This window comes from Oncorhynchus masou, chromosome 10 (assembly GCF_036934945.1).
Source record: "Oncorhynchus masou masou isolate Uvic2021 chromosome 10, UVic_Omas_1.1, whole genome shotgun sequence".
NCBI lineage: Eukaryota > Metazoa > Chordata > Actinopteri > Salmoniformes > Salmonidae > Oncorhynchus > Oncorhynchus masou.
The window spans coordinates 30,197,722-30,212,315 of NC_088221.1; the positions used below are offsets into that span (position 1 = coordinate 30,197,722).

At 45.2% G+C, this 14,594-nt stretch overlaps 1 protein-coding gene across 7 annotated transcripts in view; it reads left to right on the forward strand.

Moving 5' to 3' along the window:
• LOC135547493 (E3 SUMO-protein ligase RanBP2-like) overlaps nucleotides 1-14,594 on the forward strand; it is a 54,558-nt gene that overhangs the window by 25,900 nt on the left and 14,064 nt on the right. The window contains exons 20-29 of one of the 7 annotated variants that reach the window (XM_064976553.1): nucleotides 3,424-3,579; nucleotides 3,681-3,767; nucleotides 3,881-4,086; nucleotides 4,209-5,262; nucleotides 5,415-5,525; nucleotides 5,671-5,816; nucleotides 6,780-7,053; nucleotides 7,162-7,337; nucleotides 7,477-7,650; nucleotides 7,848-10,352. In XM_064976553.1, the coding sequence (XP_064832625.1) occupies nucleotides 3,424-3,579; nucleotides 3,681-3,767; nucleotides 3,881-4,086; nucleotides 4,209-5,262; nucleotides 5,415-5,525; nucleotides 5,671-5,816; nucleotides 6,780-7,053; nucleotides 7,162-7,337; nucleotides 7,477-7,650; nucleotides 7,848-8,153 (2,690 nt within the window). In that variant the 3' untranslated portion in view covers nucleotides 8,154-10,352. Of the gene's footprint in view, nucleotides 1-3,423; nucleotides 3,580-3,680; nucleotides 3,768-3,880; nucleotides 4,087-4,208; nucleotides 5,263-5,414; nucleotides 5,526-5,670; nucleotides 5,817-6,779; nucleotides 7,054-7,161; nucleotides 7,338-7,476; nucleotides 7,651-7,847; nucleotides 10,353-12,229; nucleotides 12,880-14,594 lie in introns of those variants that run through there. The other 6 variants (XM_064976555.1, XM_064976554.1, XM_064976557.1 and 3 more) reach the window with 6 other exon arrangements.

Below are 14,594 nucleotides of genomic sequence, written 5' to 3' on the forward strand. Positions count from 1 at the left end.
ATAGCTGATGTAATGGATTATAATCCATTACATTTAGTATATTATACAGAATAATGTAGTCACAAGTTTTTTTGCAGGCTTTGTCTTCATGAAGGCAGAAATGGGGACAGGACATAGTTAGAGGACTCTAGATCAGGCCTGGGCAATTCCAGTCCTCGAGGGCCAGATTGGTGTCACACTTTTGTCCTCTAACTATGCCTGTCCCCACCATTCTTAAAGTAGTCAACTGGGTGGGACTTCCTATGGGTTACGGAAAGATCACATGATTTCATCCGAGTCATCTGCCAGTAAATTATACTTCTGAGCAAACACTAGGTGGCAGTGTGCACCCTTTCAGTTTGTTTGCCAACTAGGAGGAGAAGGAGGAGGTGATAATAATGGAGATTGCCTCAATGGCGCTGCCCGTGAGTTTACAGACACCATAATGGAACTTATATAAAGATATCTCTAGCATTCTCTATGGGACGGGACCGAAATATAGAAAGATCCATATAGGCCTAATCCATTACGCTTACTTAATGCAATGACGTTCAGCAACTTGAAGCTAACCAAAGATGCATTAATACATTTTCATTTCTTAATCCAACCATCCCCAATTCTAGTTTGTCTCACATGCCCAACCATTATTTTGTAGGATTGGACTTTAGGCTTTTCAAAGATAACCCAAAGACTTTTTGGACCAGCACCTCATCCACCCAATTTGAACCCCCAGGTACTCTGTCACTACACTGTGTGTGTTCTGTGACACGTCACGTACACAGCTGGCACCTGTCTGGCCTTGCCTGGTAGCCGGTCTTAACCAGCACGCAACGAGTGGAACATGCAGTGATTCGGAAAGTTTTCAGAGACGTAGATTTTTCCCCATATTTTGTTACGTTGGTCTTATTCTAAAATTGTTGTTTCCCTCAATCTACACGCAATGACAAAGCAAAAACAGGTTTAGACATTTTTGCAAATGTATAAAAAATAAACGTATTACATTTACCTAAGTATTCACACCCTTTACTCACTACTTTGTTGAAGGTGAACCTTCGCCCCAGTCCTGAGCGCTCTGGAGCAGGTTTTCATCAAGGATCTTTGTGCTTTACTCTGTTCATCTTTCCCTTGATCCTGACTAGTCTCCCAGTCCCTGCTGCTGAAAAACATCCCCACAGCATGATGCTGCCACCACCATGCTTCACTGTAGGGATGGTGCCAGATTTCCTCCAGACCTGAACCTTGGTATTCACGTCAGAGTTCAATCTTGGTTTCATCAGATCAGAGAATCTTGTTTCTCATGGTCAGTCCTTTAGACCCTTTTTGCCTGTCTCCAAGGGGGCTGTCATGTGCCTTTTACTGAGCAGTGGCTTTCATCTGGCTACTCTACCATAAAGGCCTGATTGGTGGAGTGCTCCAGAGATGGTTGTCTTTCTGGAAGGTTTTCCCATCTCCACAGAGGAACTCTGGAGCTCTGTCAGAGTGACATGGGTTCTTGGTCACCTCCCTGACCAAGGCCCTTCTCCCCCAATTGTTCAGTTTGGCCAGGGGGCCAGCTCTAGGAAGAGTCTTTGTTGTTCTAAACTTTTTCCATTTAAGATTGATGGAGGCCACTGTGTTCTAGGGGACCTTCAATTTTGCAGAAATGTTTTGGTACCCTTCCTCAGATCTTTGCCTTGAAAAAATCCTGTTTCAGAGCTCTACGGACAATTCCTTCGACCTCATGGCTTGATTTTTGCTCTGACATGAACTGTGGGACCACACACAGGTGTGTGCCTTTCAAATCATTTCCAATCAATTGAATTTATCACAAGTGGACTCCAATCAAGTCTTAGGAACATCTCAAGGATGATCAATGCAAACATGATGCACCTGAGCTCAATTTCGAGTCTCATAGCAAAGGGTCTGAATACGTATGTAAATAAGTTCTTTGTTTTTTATTTGAATGAAATATGCAAAAAATTCTGGTCCTTTCGAGTGGCGCAGCAGTCTAAGGCAGTGCTTGAGGCGTCACCACAGATCCGGGTTCGATCCCGGGTTGAGTTGCAGCCGGCCGCAACCGGGAGACCCATGAGGTGGCGCACAATTGGCCCAACATCATCTGGTATAGGGGAGGGTTTGGCCGACCGGGATGTCCTTGTCCAATCGTGCTCTAGCGACTCCTGTGGCGGTCTGGTTGAAAGCACCCTGACACGGTCACCAGTTACAGTGTTTCCTCCGACACATTGGTGCGGCTGGCTTCCGGGTTAATCGAGCAGTGTGTCAAGAAAGAGTGCATCTTGGCAGGATCGGACACATGGCTCTCGACCTTTGCCTCTCCTGAGTCTAAACGGGAGTTGCGGAGAAAGAAGGGGTTAAAAAAAGAATAAAGTGTTTTATTAATTTTTATTCTAAAAATGTTTTCTCTTTGTCATTATGGGGTATTGTGTGTAGATTGAGGAGGATGTTTTATTTATTTTATCCATTTTAGAATAAGGCTGTAACTTAACAAAATGTGGGAAAGGGGAAGGGGTCTGAAAACTTCCTGAATGCACTGTACAAACCTATAGTACAACAACCTAATGAGCTGCATGCCCATGTGTGATACTCAACATTAACTCTTACTCTAGTGAAATATAGATTTCTACAGATGAAAGTTAGGATAGCTGTTTAGCTATTGGAGGGGTGAAATGACTAAGTTCCTGGTAGCAGCCAGTTGTGTTGACGGTGATTCAGAGTACTTCTCCCTCTGTTTAAAAGTAGACACGGGGAGATTCCAGCCATGCTTGTTGACAGAAATGTGCTGTCACACACACATTTTTAGTCCAGGATGTGTAGCAAGAGTGTAAAATCAAATCCCACTCTGGTTCGGTTTGTTCCAGAGATTTACAATATGTCCCAGTGAAAGAGCCAGAGTTGAAACTCCGGTAGCATGTTCTGTATGTCACAAGCAAAACTTGTTCTACCACTGGACAGTAATCTTTGAATTGGTTTTAGAACAGCAGGAAGAAATGGTATAACTGCTATCCTCTATGGTTGGCCTCATGGACAGTACACTATACATCCATGGTTCTAATGTTTATGATGCTTTTGAGATTGACTTACTCAGTAGTAATAGCATTGTCAGAGATATAGGAGACTTCTCGCTCGGTGTGGTGAAATGCACGGTGTCAATCTTTTTTAGATGCATGTGTTTTGATGAGGAACTAACCCTTGACATGCACCTATCTGCTTAGTGAAATGGTTTTGTGACTTTCTAGTTAATAAAATGTTAGCCTGCCTTTTTAGAATCAAATGACAGTTTCTGTAGATGTAATTTTCAATAATAATAATAAATCAAATTCCCCTTGGAGATTAATATAGTTGTATTAATCGGTTCCTGCTCTCAATGTCTCTCTGTTCTGTACACTTTTCTGTAGGAAGGGAGCCTCCTGACTGAGTTGTCTCACCATTTGTGTTGTGTTATAGCACCTTCCCATGGGGAGGCCGACAGTGAGGTGGAAGTGGTGTATGTGAGGCAGCCAACAGTTGAGCAGGCTCTTCTGGCTAGGGAACTCCTGCTGCCTCTCACCTTCTTCTGCTACCAGAACGAACCAGGATATACCAGCGACGACCAGACTGATGGTGAGAAACACTCTCAAACTTTTTTTTACCTGCATGAGCAACCGTTTGGTAATTGTAGTTGACAGTGTTGCTAACGTTAGTTTGTGCTGTGAATATTGCAGATGAGGACTTTGAGACAGCAGTTAAAGCCCTGAATGGAAAACTGTACCGGGATCCTCCTGAGAGAGAGGCTGCAAGTGCAGGTTCTGGTAAGATTCATGGCCAAAGCAGCTATAGAGATGGCTATGAATAGGACAGGTTGGGTGAAATTTCTCCTCAAAAGTTACTTCACGAATAACCTGCTCCACTCGTCTCCTCTCAGCAGGCCAGGTCGAGGCAGGTGTTGAAGGTCTGGACCCGGAGGTTGAGGTTTTATGGGAGAAGAGGCCAACTCCAGAGGAGGAACAGAAAGCCAGGAACCTGCAGCTGCCTTCAACCTTCTTCTGTGGTGTAGGTAGCGACAGCGAGGCAGAGAAGGACAAGCCAGAGGACTTTGAGACAGAGTTCTGTAAAGCACAGGAGGCTCTGGTGAGATTATATGATATGCATTTGTTTGCACAAAGGTAAACAACTTTTGTGACATTGGGTTTTAAGAAATTGAAAGTGGTTCTCTCAAGCAAATGTTAACTGTTTCAGTTATTGTGTTTTAGGATGCTGAGAGAAGCTCAGACCCTGTTTCATCTGAGGATGTGTCCTCCAGCACCTGCGATACAGTGCCAGAACAACAGGTCCCAGACCAGTACCCCAGCAGCCAGGAACAGGTTTCAGATCAGTCTGGGGCAGAAGTACAGTCCACTACAGCAGAAGAACAGGTCTCAGATCAGTCCTTAACCATACAGGAGGCTGAAATCCCAACCCCAGGTAGCCAGGAACAAGCCACAGAACAGTCGGTTAACATCCAGGAGACAGAAGTCCAGTCCTCTACAGCAGAAGAACATGTCCCAGATCAGTCCTTAACCGTTCAGAAGGCTGAAATCCCAACCCCAGGTAGCCAGGAACAGGCCACAGATCAGCCGGTTCCCATCCAAGAGACAGAAGTCCAGTCCTCTACAGCAGAAGAACATGTCCCAGATCAGTCCTTAACCATTCAGGAGGCTGAAATCCCAACCCCAGGTAGCCAGGAACAGGCCACAGAACAGTCAGTTACCATCCAGGATGCAGACATCCAATCTTCTACAGCAGAGGAACAGGTCCCAGTTCAATCAGTAACCATCCAGGAGGCAGATGTCCAGTCCTCTACAGCAGAAGAGCAGGTCTCAGTTCAGTCATTAACCATTCAGGAGGCAGAGGTCCAGTCCACCACAAAGGAGCAGCAGACTCCAGATCAGTCAGACTCCACTTCAACACCATCGCAGACTGCCGTCTCCCGCAGCAGGGAGCAGGCTACCACTCCAAACCCTTCAGAAAAACCTGCTGCTAGTGCCCCAGCTTTGGTAACCCCCTCATTTGGTTTTGGATTTGGTGCACAGTTTGGCAAAAAGCCAGGGCAGTGGGAGTGTGACATGTGTCTTGTTAGAAATGAGGAGTCTGCAAGCAGTTGTGTTTCTTGTCAAACTCTAAACCCTGCTGCCAGCAGCGAGGAGCAGGCTCCAGATCAGTCAGACTCTACTCCTGCAGCTACCAGCAGCAGCCCTATAGACCTGTCTGCCAAGAATACCTCTGAGCCTGACTCCAATACTACATTTACTACAACCACTACTCAGGGTATGAAACATTTATCACTGCAAAGCCTTTTGAATTCTACCCTCACTTAACTCTTGGCAATGCCTTCTATGTCCTCCCAGCAACACAATCCCACTTCTGACACCAATGCAGCAAACTGAGATGTCTACTCTTCCGTATTTTGTCTTTTACAGATGCTCCTAACTCATTTGGCTCATTGGGCTTCAGTGCTCTAGGAGGGGAAGGGTTCTCCTTTGCTGATCTGGCACAGAACACTGGGGGGGAATTTGCCTTTGGAAAACAAGGTTGGTACTTCTAAGTTTTCTGAATACGATTGACTGAAGATAATTCAATATGTGTGTTAAGATTTCTATTCATCACCATGACAACTGAGCTTTGTTTCTATGACAACAAACAATTCATTTACCTTTTTTTATCTTTCATTGTTAGATTCCAACTTCTCGTGGGCTAACGCCGGGGCTGCGTTGTTTGGAGCTGCAGACCCAGCCAAAGCTGAGGGAGGGGAGGAGGAGTGTGATGAAGGGGACACTAATAATGTGGGCATTGACTTTGAACCCATAGTCTCTCTACCAGAGGTACTTATCAATGCACTGCTACTCATCTATCTCCACTTCCCCTTACTGGGAATGTCATGTTATGAAGTAAAGTAAGTAGCCTTGGCGTGTGCGAGCCAGAACGGCTCATAGGAGCAGACCGGTTTCTGTAGTGAGGCAGCTTGTTGTACAAGTACACTGCCTGGACAGGACACCAGTCTAACACAGGGCCTTACCCCAATCTCGTTCTTTAAAGGAAAAATCCAAATAAAACCACTCATTCTTTAATTTACAGGGTTAAATAACACTAAAATGTGAGAAACATCATAATAAGGTTTGGAGCAACATGGAAAATTGTTATGGAAATTTGTTGCATCTCAAGTCGTCTACAAAATCCACAATGCAATGCTCTCTCTACGGGCAAACGTAGCTACACGCTATAATACAGAAGATAATATCAGCATGTTAGCTAGCTGTAAAATCTCCTAAACAAACTGCACTATCAATTTAGGAGTCTACAATCTCACCGTGTTCAAACTGCAGATCGATGTGCCTTACAGAGTGGAGTCTCTAAGGCACATGGGAAACGTTGAGAGAAGACATCCTCCCGAGTTGTGACATCAGCAAGTATTGAAATCTGACATGTATGATAGATGATTTTGCGATCTAAAAGGCTTATTCCTCTTAATTTCCAGTGTAGTGTGAGCGACTGTATCACAGTGCTACGTCATGCCGGAGGCATTTCTGCCTGCTCGAACCACAATAACTCTGGTACACATGAAAACATGAAATGACCCAGGGAATTAATGCTGCGTTATAACTGACTAAATGTGTTCTAGGTGGAGGCATAGAATGTGGAGTAATGCCAGCTCTAGACTATCTATATGACAGAGAATCTTGCACGTTCTACTCAATACATTTCTATATGAGTTCTGTAATCTTACACCCTCCTGATTAATGAGCCCTTGGTGTCGTCATTAACCTGCGTGTAACTGTGTTGTCCAGGTGGAGACTAAGTCAGGGGAGGAGGATGAGGAGATCCTGTTTAAGGAGCGTACCAAGCTGTACCGCTGGGAGAGAGACCTGGGCCAGTGGAAGGAGAGGGGTGTGGGAGACATCAAGATCCTCTTCCACCCCGATAAGAGGTTCTACCGGGTGCTGATGAGGAGGGAGCAGGTGCTGAAGGTCTGTGCCAATCACACCATCTGTCAGAGCATGGAGCTCAAACCCATGAACACCTCTAACCAAGCCCTAGTCTGGACAGCTACTGACTTTTCAGGTAGGTCTATAAATAGGTCGGCAACACACACACAAAGCTACGTAAATATATTGATTTGTATATAATTTGAATTGATAAATATTTTTTATCAACAACAAAAAAATCCAGAGGGTGAGGGTAAGGTGGAACAGTTGGCAGCCAAGTTTAAGACAGCGGAGCTGGCCGAGAGTTTCAGGAAGACCTTCTGTGAGTGTCAGAGTCGAATGAGCCAATCCGAGGCCTCCACCCTCTCCTCCCCCCAGCTGTCCAGGGTACAGGAACATTCTAGAGACACCAATCCCCAGGTCAGTGTTTCCCCTGTCTGCTAATGTATAGGTGGGCCGCCTACCACTTTTGTCCCCTCCACCGACAATAATGTTTAATAATATTTCTAAAGAGTCCACGAAGGCCTGTAAAATAATCCATATCAAACTCTGCCCCCAGGTGTACCTCTCTATCTCTGCTGACGACGAGCCCCTGGGAACGGTCACCATAGAACTGTTCTCTCACATCGTCCCCAAGACAGCTGAGAACTTCAGAGCGCTGTGTACAGGACAGAAAGGCTTCGGGCTGCGCAACACTGTCTTCCACAGGGTCGTACCCGACTTCATGTGTCAGGTGAGAAGCGGGGAGTTGTGGGGTTAGCCTCAAACCAGACAACAATCAGAGCCAAAGTGCTTTCATAACCTTCAATACCATGTTTCCCAAAACATAGGTCACAGTTAGTGCCTCTTGGAACACAAAACATTTTGTAAACCTCTGCAAGAATGTATAACTCTGCTTGGTCCGGTCTCTGTATTGTCCTCTTTCCTCAGGGTGGAGACATCACCAACCAGGATGGGACAGGAGGGAAATCCATCTACGGGCACAAGTTTGAGGATGAGAATTTTGATGTGCGCCACACAGGCCCGGGGCTGCTGTCCATGGCCAACCACGGCCGAGACACCAACAACTCCCAGTTCTTCATCACATTGAAGAAGGCTGAGCACTTGGACTTCAAACACGTGGCCTTTGGCTTCGTCAGAGAGGGCATGGATGTGGTTCGCAGCATGGGAGAGCTGGGCACCAAGACTGGCAAACCCAGCAAGAAGATTGTCATCACCGAATGTGGACAACTGTAGAGCTTCGTTCTGTTCACTGACTGTTGACAACTCAACTGTAGGGTTGAGATCTGGTCATTGACTGGACGTCTATCGGCCTTCGCTCTGGCCATGGACTGGACAGTGATAGGCTTTCAAACTGTGGAGTGTACAACTATAGTAGGAACATCTCAAATGAGACCCTATACCTCATGTAATGTAAAACATGTTTTGTTTTTTTGCAGAGCCCATGTGGAGTGCACTAAGGGTTCTGGTAGTGTACTACAGGGGAAATAGGGTGTCATTTGAGACCGAGATGGTCTCCTTTTCATAAGTGTTGCCCCACCCTGAGGGCAGCATGTGACTGCGTGAATCTCCAGACTTTATTTTTGTGTATAATGTACATTAAATTATTTTCATGCGTTCTATTAAAAGTTGAAAACACTGGTTCCTTCATAAGCTCCCTAACTTGATTGTTTTGCATAGTTAAGCCTTAATTGAGATTAACAAGAAACCTTGTTTAAAAACCAACCTCAGTTCAAAATGAACTATGTTCCTCTCTCCTGCTCCCTGTGAATACTTTTAGGTGTGGTGGTGTGTTTTTGTGTATACATTGATTTCATTATGTGCAAATCATTGAGACGAACCTTGTTCATCTTAAACTCCGAAAGTAGGAATATGAAGAACTATAACCTGCTGTGTGACACTTTGGGAGAGGGATGACATAATATCTTGTGGTTGTGGAAGAACCTTCTATGGTATTCTGTTGACAAATATCACTTGGAGTTGAAACAATTATTATTGTCAATATATAAATGATGCTGGAGAATGTCTTTAGAAATAAAGTTGCTTTATACTGATAATTATGAGGATTCCCTGTACGATTTCAAACATACACCACATAACTAAAAGTATGTGGACGCCTGCTCGTTGAACATCTCATTCCAAAATCATAGTCATTAATATGGAGTTGGTCCCCCTTGCTGCTTTAACAGCCTCCACTCTTCTGGGAAGGCTTTCCACTAGATGTTGCAACATTGCTGCAGGGACTTGCTTCTATTCAGCCACAAGAACATTAGTGAGGTCTGGCACTGATCTTGGGCGGTTAGCCCTGGCTCGCAGTCGACGTTCCAATTCATCCGAAAGGGGTTTGATTTGGTTGAGGTCAGGGCTATGTGCAGGCCAGTTAAGTTCTTCCATACCGATTGAGACAAACCCCCTCTGTATGGACCTCGCTTTGTGCACAGGGTCATTGTCATGCTGAAACCGTAAAAGGCCTTCCCCAAACTGTTGGCACAAAGTTGGAAGCACAGAATTGTCTAGAATGTCATTGTATGATGTAGCATTAAGACTTACGGTCACTGGAACCAAGGGGCCTATAGCCCAAACCATGAACAACAGACCCAGACCACTATTTTTTCCACTGCTCGGCTCATTAAGAAGGAAAGAAATTCCACAAATTGACTTTTAAGAAGGCACACCTGTTAATTGAAATGCATTCCAGGTGACTACCTCATGTAGCTGGTTGAGAGAATGCCAAGTCTGCAAAGCTGTCATGAAGGCAAATGGTGGGAACTTTGAAGAATCTCATATCGAATATATTTAGATTTGCTTAACACCTTTTTGTTTACTGCATGATTCCATGTGTTATTTTGATGCCTTCACCTTTATCCTACTACGTAAAAAATTAAGAAAAACCCTGGAATGAGTAGGTTTGTCCAAACTTTTGACTGCTAGTCTATATTGTATGTGTTTTAGCTAAGTGTACAAAAACTACAGACGTATTGGTTTCAGGCTTTTCATTATCGACAGAATGCACCTAAAAAGATGACTGTGGGGCGTACTAGAAATCAGGCTAACTTTGATAAACAACCATAACTATTGCTTTTCTGGTTCACTAAGAAAGCAAAACGTATGTGTTTGGTTGTTGAGTCAACGAACCCATGCCCAATTAAAACAATTTAAAATTATTTCAGAATATTTAGGCAAATCATTTATCCTGCTTTGTGGGACAAATCTAGTTTCATAGTGAAATTAGTGGAGTTTGGAGTGTGACTGTTGGAGGTTGTGGACAGGTGTCTTTTATACTGATAACAAGTTCAAACAGGTGCCATTAATACAGGTAACGAGTGGAGGACAGCGGAGCTCTCACAGGTCTGTGTGAGCCAGAAATCTTGCTTGTTTGTAGGTGACCAAATACTTATTTTCCACCATAATTTGCAAATAAATTCATTAAAAATCCTTCAATGTCTGTCATAGTTGAAGTGTACCTATGATGAAAATTACAGGCCTCTCATCTTTTTAAGTGGGAGAACTTGCACAATTGGTGGCTGACTAAATACATTTTTGCCCCACTGTAGGTATTAATGAAATTGTACCGAACCTTCCTCTTTCTACCAAAACTGTCGTGGTTTTCATTAATACGGTATGACTTTCATAAAAACTGTGGATGGAAAAGTGGCTTTGGGCAATCCAAGTCTTTTTGGTGACGGCCTTTTGAATCTTCGTTTAAAATGTTATTAAAAATATACCTAGTACCATGAAAAAATTAGCAAATCTCAAATATATTGTGCAAAAGGAAGGCTACCATTATGTTAGGTCATTTTTTACCTCTCCAAATTATTAGCAGCACCCACCAGTAGCACGCGCTCCAGCAGGTATATTGCACTGGTCACCCCCAAAGCCAACACTTCCTTTGGCTGCCTTTCCTTCCAGTTCTCTGCTGCCAATGACTGGAACGAATTGCAAAAATCTCTGAAGCTGGAGACTTATATCTCCCTCTCTAACTTTAAGCATCAGCTGTCTGAGCAGCTTGTACCTGTACACAGCCAATCTGTAAATAGCACACCCTACTACCTCATCCCCATATTATTACTTACCCTCTGGCTCTTTTGCACCCCAGTATTTCTAATTGCACATCATCATTTGCACATCTATCACTCCAATATTAATGCTAAATTGTAATTATTTTTGCCTCTAGGGCCTATTTATTGCCTACCTCCCTAATCTTCTACATTTGCACACACTGTACATATATTTTTATTTTGTGTTATTGACTGTACGTTTGTTTCTGTGTAACTCTGTGTTGTTTTTGTCACACTGCTTTGCTTTATCTTGGCCAGGTCGCAGTTGTAAATGAGAACTTGTTCTGAACTGGCTTACCTGGTAAAATAAAGGTCGAAATAAAAGATGGCCAGTTTCTTTAGATAATTATTTTGTAACTTATCTGCAGAAAAACTTTACTTTGAGCTCAAAAAGCAGTAGTAGTAGGTTCAAATCAGGGAGCCAAAATGAATGTCTCTTTCACGATTTGGTTCCTGACGTTCACGAAAAAGATCCGTTCAATAGCAAAGGACCCATCACTAAATTGCTGTCGTGTTTGAGTTAGAAGCGGTAACATGAATGAACATTCCAGAATCTATACTATTGATGGGTTTGGATTTCTGAGCTTGAACTATTATTAATCATTAGTTCTAATAGAGACATGAGGGGTGCAATAGCCCAGAGTTTACACCAGGGGATGTCTGTGGGAGGGAGTGTTATGGTGGGTGGGAGGGGCTGAATGCAGGGAAAGCAGTCACGTGGCAGTACTGATAAGGTGAGAGAGCCGTGGATAAGGGGGTCGAGGTCAGGTCACGTTAAGGGAAAGGGGACCGTTTATTGCCCATTTCACTTGGTTTCCTGCCTAGCAATAAAGATGTATAGCAATGTTTAGCGAGAAGGAGGAGATTCCACCTAAAGTGGGGACATATACCACCACTATTGTAACCATGTCTTTGTCTGTTCAACTGCTCGATCCTTTGGGAAGAATAAACTTGGTTTAAGCTTTCATAGTGTCCGTCTGGTTCTTACTCTGATAATTAGAACCTAATACTATCAACACTTTTTTCTACCTGCAAATACAGGTATGAAAAATACACGTTTTGTTTATTTAATCTGTTAGTTAAAGTGTGGATACATTTGATCAGTTTTAACTTTCCATCACTTACGTTTCCTAAAAGAGACAGAGTCCTGTTTTAACAATCCTAGCCTGGCCTCTGTCCAACACCACACCCCCTACAGACAGAGTACAGCACAAACAACACCCACCGAATCAGGAAACGTTCCCAGTCTCCCACACAACAAGCATTTCCAGAGAAACGAAACTGATCTGTGATACTTTGCTGCTCAGCCTGTTGATGTGTTTACTATAATGGCAGATGCAATGGACTTGATGAATTGTTCAATTTGCCTGGATCTACTGAAAGATCCGGTAGCTATTCCCTGTGGACACAACTACTGTATGGGCTGTATTGAGGACTGCTGGAATCAGGGTGATCTTAACGGTGTCTACAGCTGCCCAGACTGCAGAAAGACCTTTACCCCGAGGCCTGTTCTGAACAAAAATACTCTACTGATTGAGTTGGTGGAGAAACTGAAGAATACAGGACGACATGCTGCTTCAGCTGCTCACTGTTATGCTGAACCTGGAGATGTGGAGTGTGATTTCTGCATTGGGAGAAAACTAAAATCTGTGAAATTCTGTCTGGTGTGTCTGGCCTCTTACTGCGAGACTCATCTACAGCCTCATTATGAAGTAGCTCCATTAAAGAAGCACAAGCTGGTCAAAGCATCCACACAACTCCATGAGATGATCTGCTCTCATCATGATAAACTGCTGGAGGTTTACTGCCGTACAGATCAGCAGTGTATCTGTTATCTTTGTACAGTGGATGAACATAAAGGCCATGATACAGTGTCAGCTGCAGCAGAAAGAACTGAAAAACAGGTAAGGACATGAGCTTTGTATTTCACTCTCATGTCTATTACCACAGTTGATTACTAAGGAAGTGTTCTAAGGGCTCAAACAGGAAAAAGCCCGATGCACCATAAAATATCCTGTGCCTCTTAAGTCGTATTGTCTTATGAAGTCTACTCTACATTCTAAATCTATTCTACATTTGAATTATACTTTTCTTATTTTTATTACCTCACGGTGTTACGGTTTTCTTCTGTTGAAAGAGAGGAGGACCAAAATGCAGCGTGGTTATTTTTATACATCTTTAATGAAAGATGAAAAATACGCACAATATACAAAAACAAGAAACGTGAAAAACCGAAACAGCCCTATCTGGTGCAACAAACACAGAGACAGGAACAATAACCCACGAAACACTCAAAGAATATGGCTGCCTAAATATGGTTCCCAATCAGCGGCAACGATAAACACCTGCCTCTGAATGAGAACCACTAGGCAACCATAGACTTACCTAGACTACTTCACTAAACCACAATCCCATAACCTACAAAAAAACCTAGACAAAACACACTACATAAATACCCATGTCACACCCTGGCCTGACCATAATAATAAAGAAAACACAAAATACTAAGGCCAGGGCGTGACAGTACCCCCCTCCCCCCCAAAGGTGCGGACTCCTGGCCGCACACCTAAACCCATAGGGGAGGGTCTGGGTGGGCGTCTGTCCACGGTGGTGGCTCTGGCGCGGGATGTGGACCCCACTCCAACATAGTCTTAGTCCGCTTACTCCGCGTCCTTAGATTGGCGACCCTCTCCGCCGACCTTGGCCTAGTAACCCTAACAAAGGACCCCACTGGACTGAGGGGCAGCTCCGGACTGAGGTAGCTCGGGACTGAGGGTTAGCTCGGGACTGAGGGATAGCTCGGGACTGAGGGGTAGCTCGGGACTGAGGAGTAGCTCGGGACTGAGAGGAAGCTCAGGCAGGTTGATGGCTCTGGCAGATCCTGGCTGACTGGTGGTTCTGGCAGATCCTGGCAGACTGGCGGCTCTGGCAGATCCTGGCTGACTGGCGGATCCTGGCTGAATGGCGGATCCTGGCTGACTGGCGGCTCTGGAGGATCCTGGCAGACTGGCGGCTCTGGAGGATCCTGGCAGACTGGCGGCTCTGGAGGATCCTGGCAGACTGGCGGCTCTGGAGGATCCTGGCAGACTGGCAGCTCTGGCGGATCCTGGCTGAATGGTGGATCCTGGCTGACTGGTGGCTCTGGAGGATCCTGGCAGACTGGCGGCTCTGGAGGATCCTGGCAGACTGGCGGCTCTGGAGGATCCTGGCAGACTGGCGGCTCTGGAGGATCCTGGCAGACTGGCGGCTCTAGCGGATCCTGGCAGACTGGCGGATCCTGGCAGACTGGCGACTCTGGCTGCTCCACTCTAACTGGCGACTCTGGCTGCTCCACGCTGACTGGCGACTCTGGCTGCTCCACGCTGACTGGCGACTCTGGCTGCTCCACGCTGACTGGCGACTCTGGCTGCTCCACGCTGACTGGCGACTCTGGCTGCTCCACGCTGACTGGCGACTCTGGCTGCTCCACGCTGACTGGCGACTCTGGCTGCTCCACGCTGACTGGCGACTCTGGCTGCTCCACGCTGACTGGCGACTCTGGCTGCTCCACGCTCCGCTCTCTGGCGGCTCATGACAGACGGGAGACTCTGGCGGCTCATGACAGACGGGAGACTCTGGC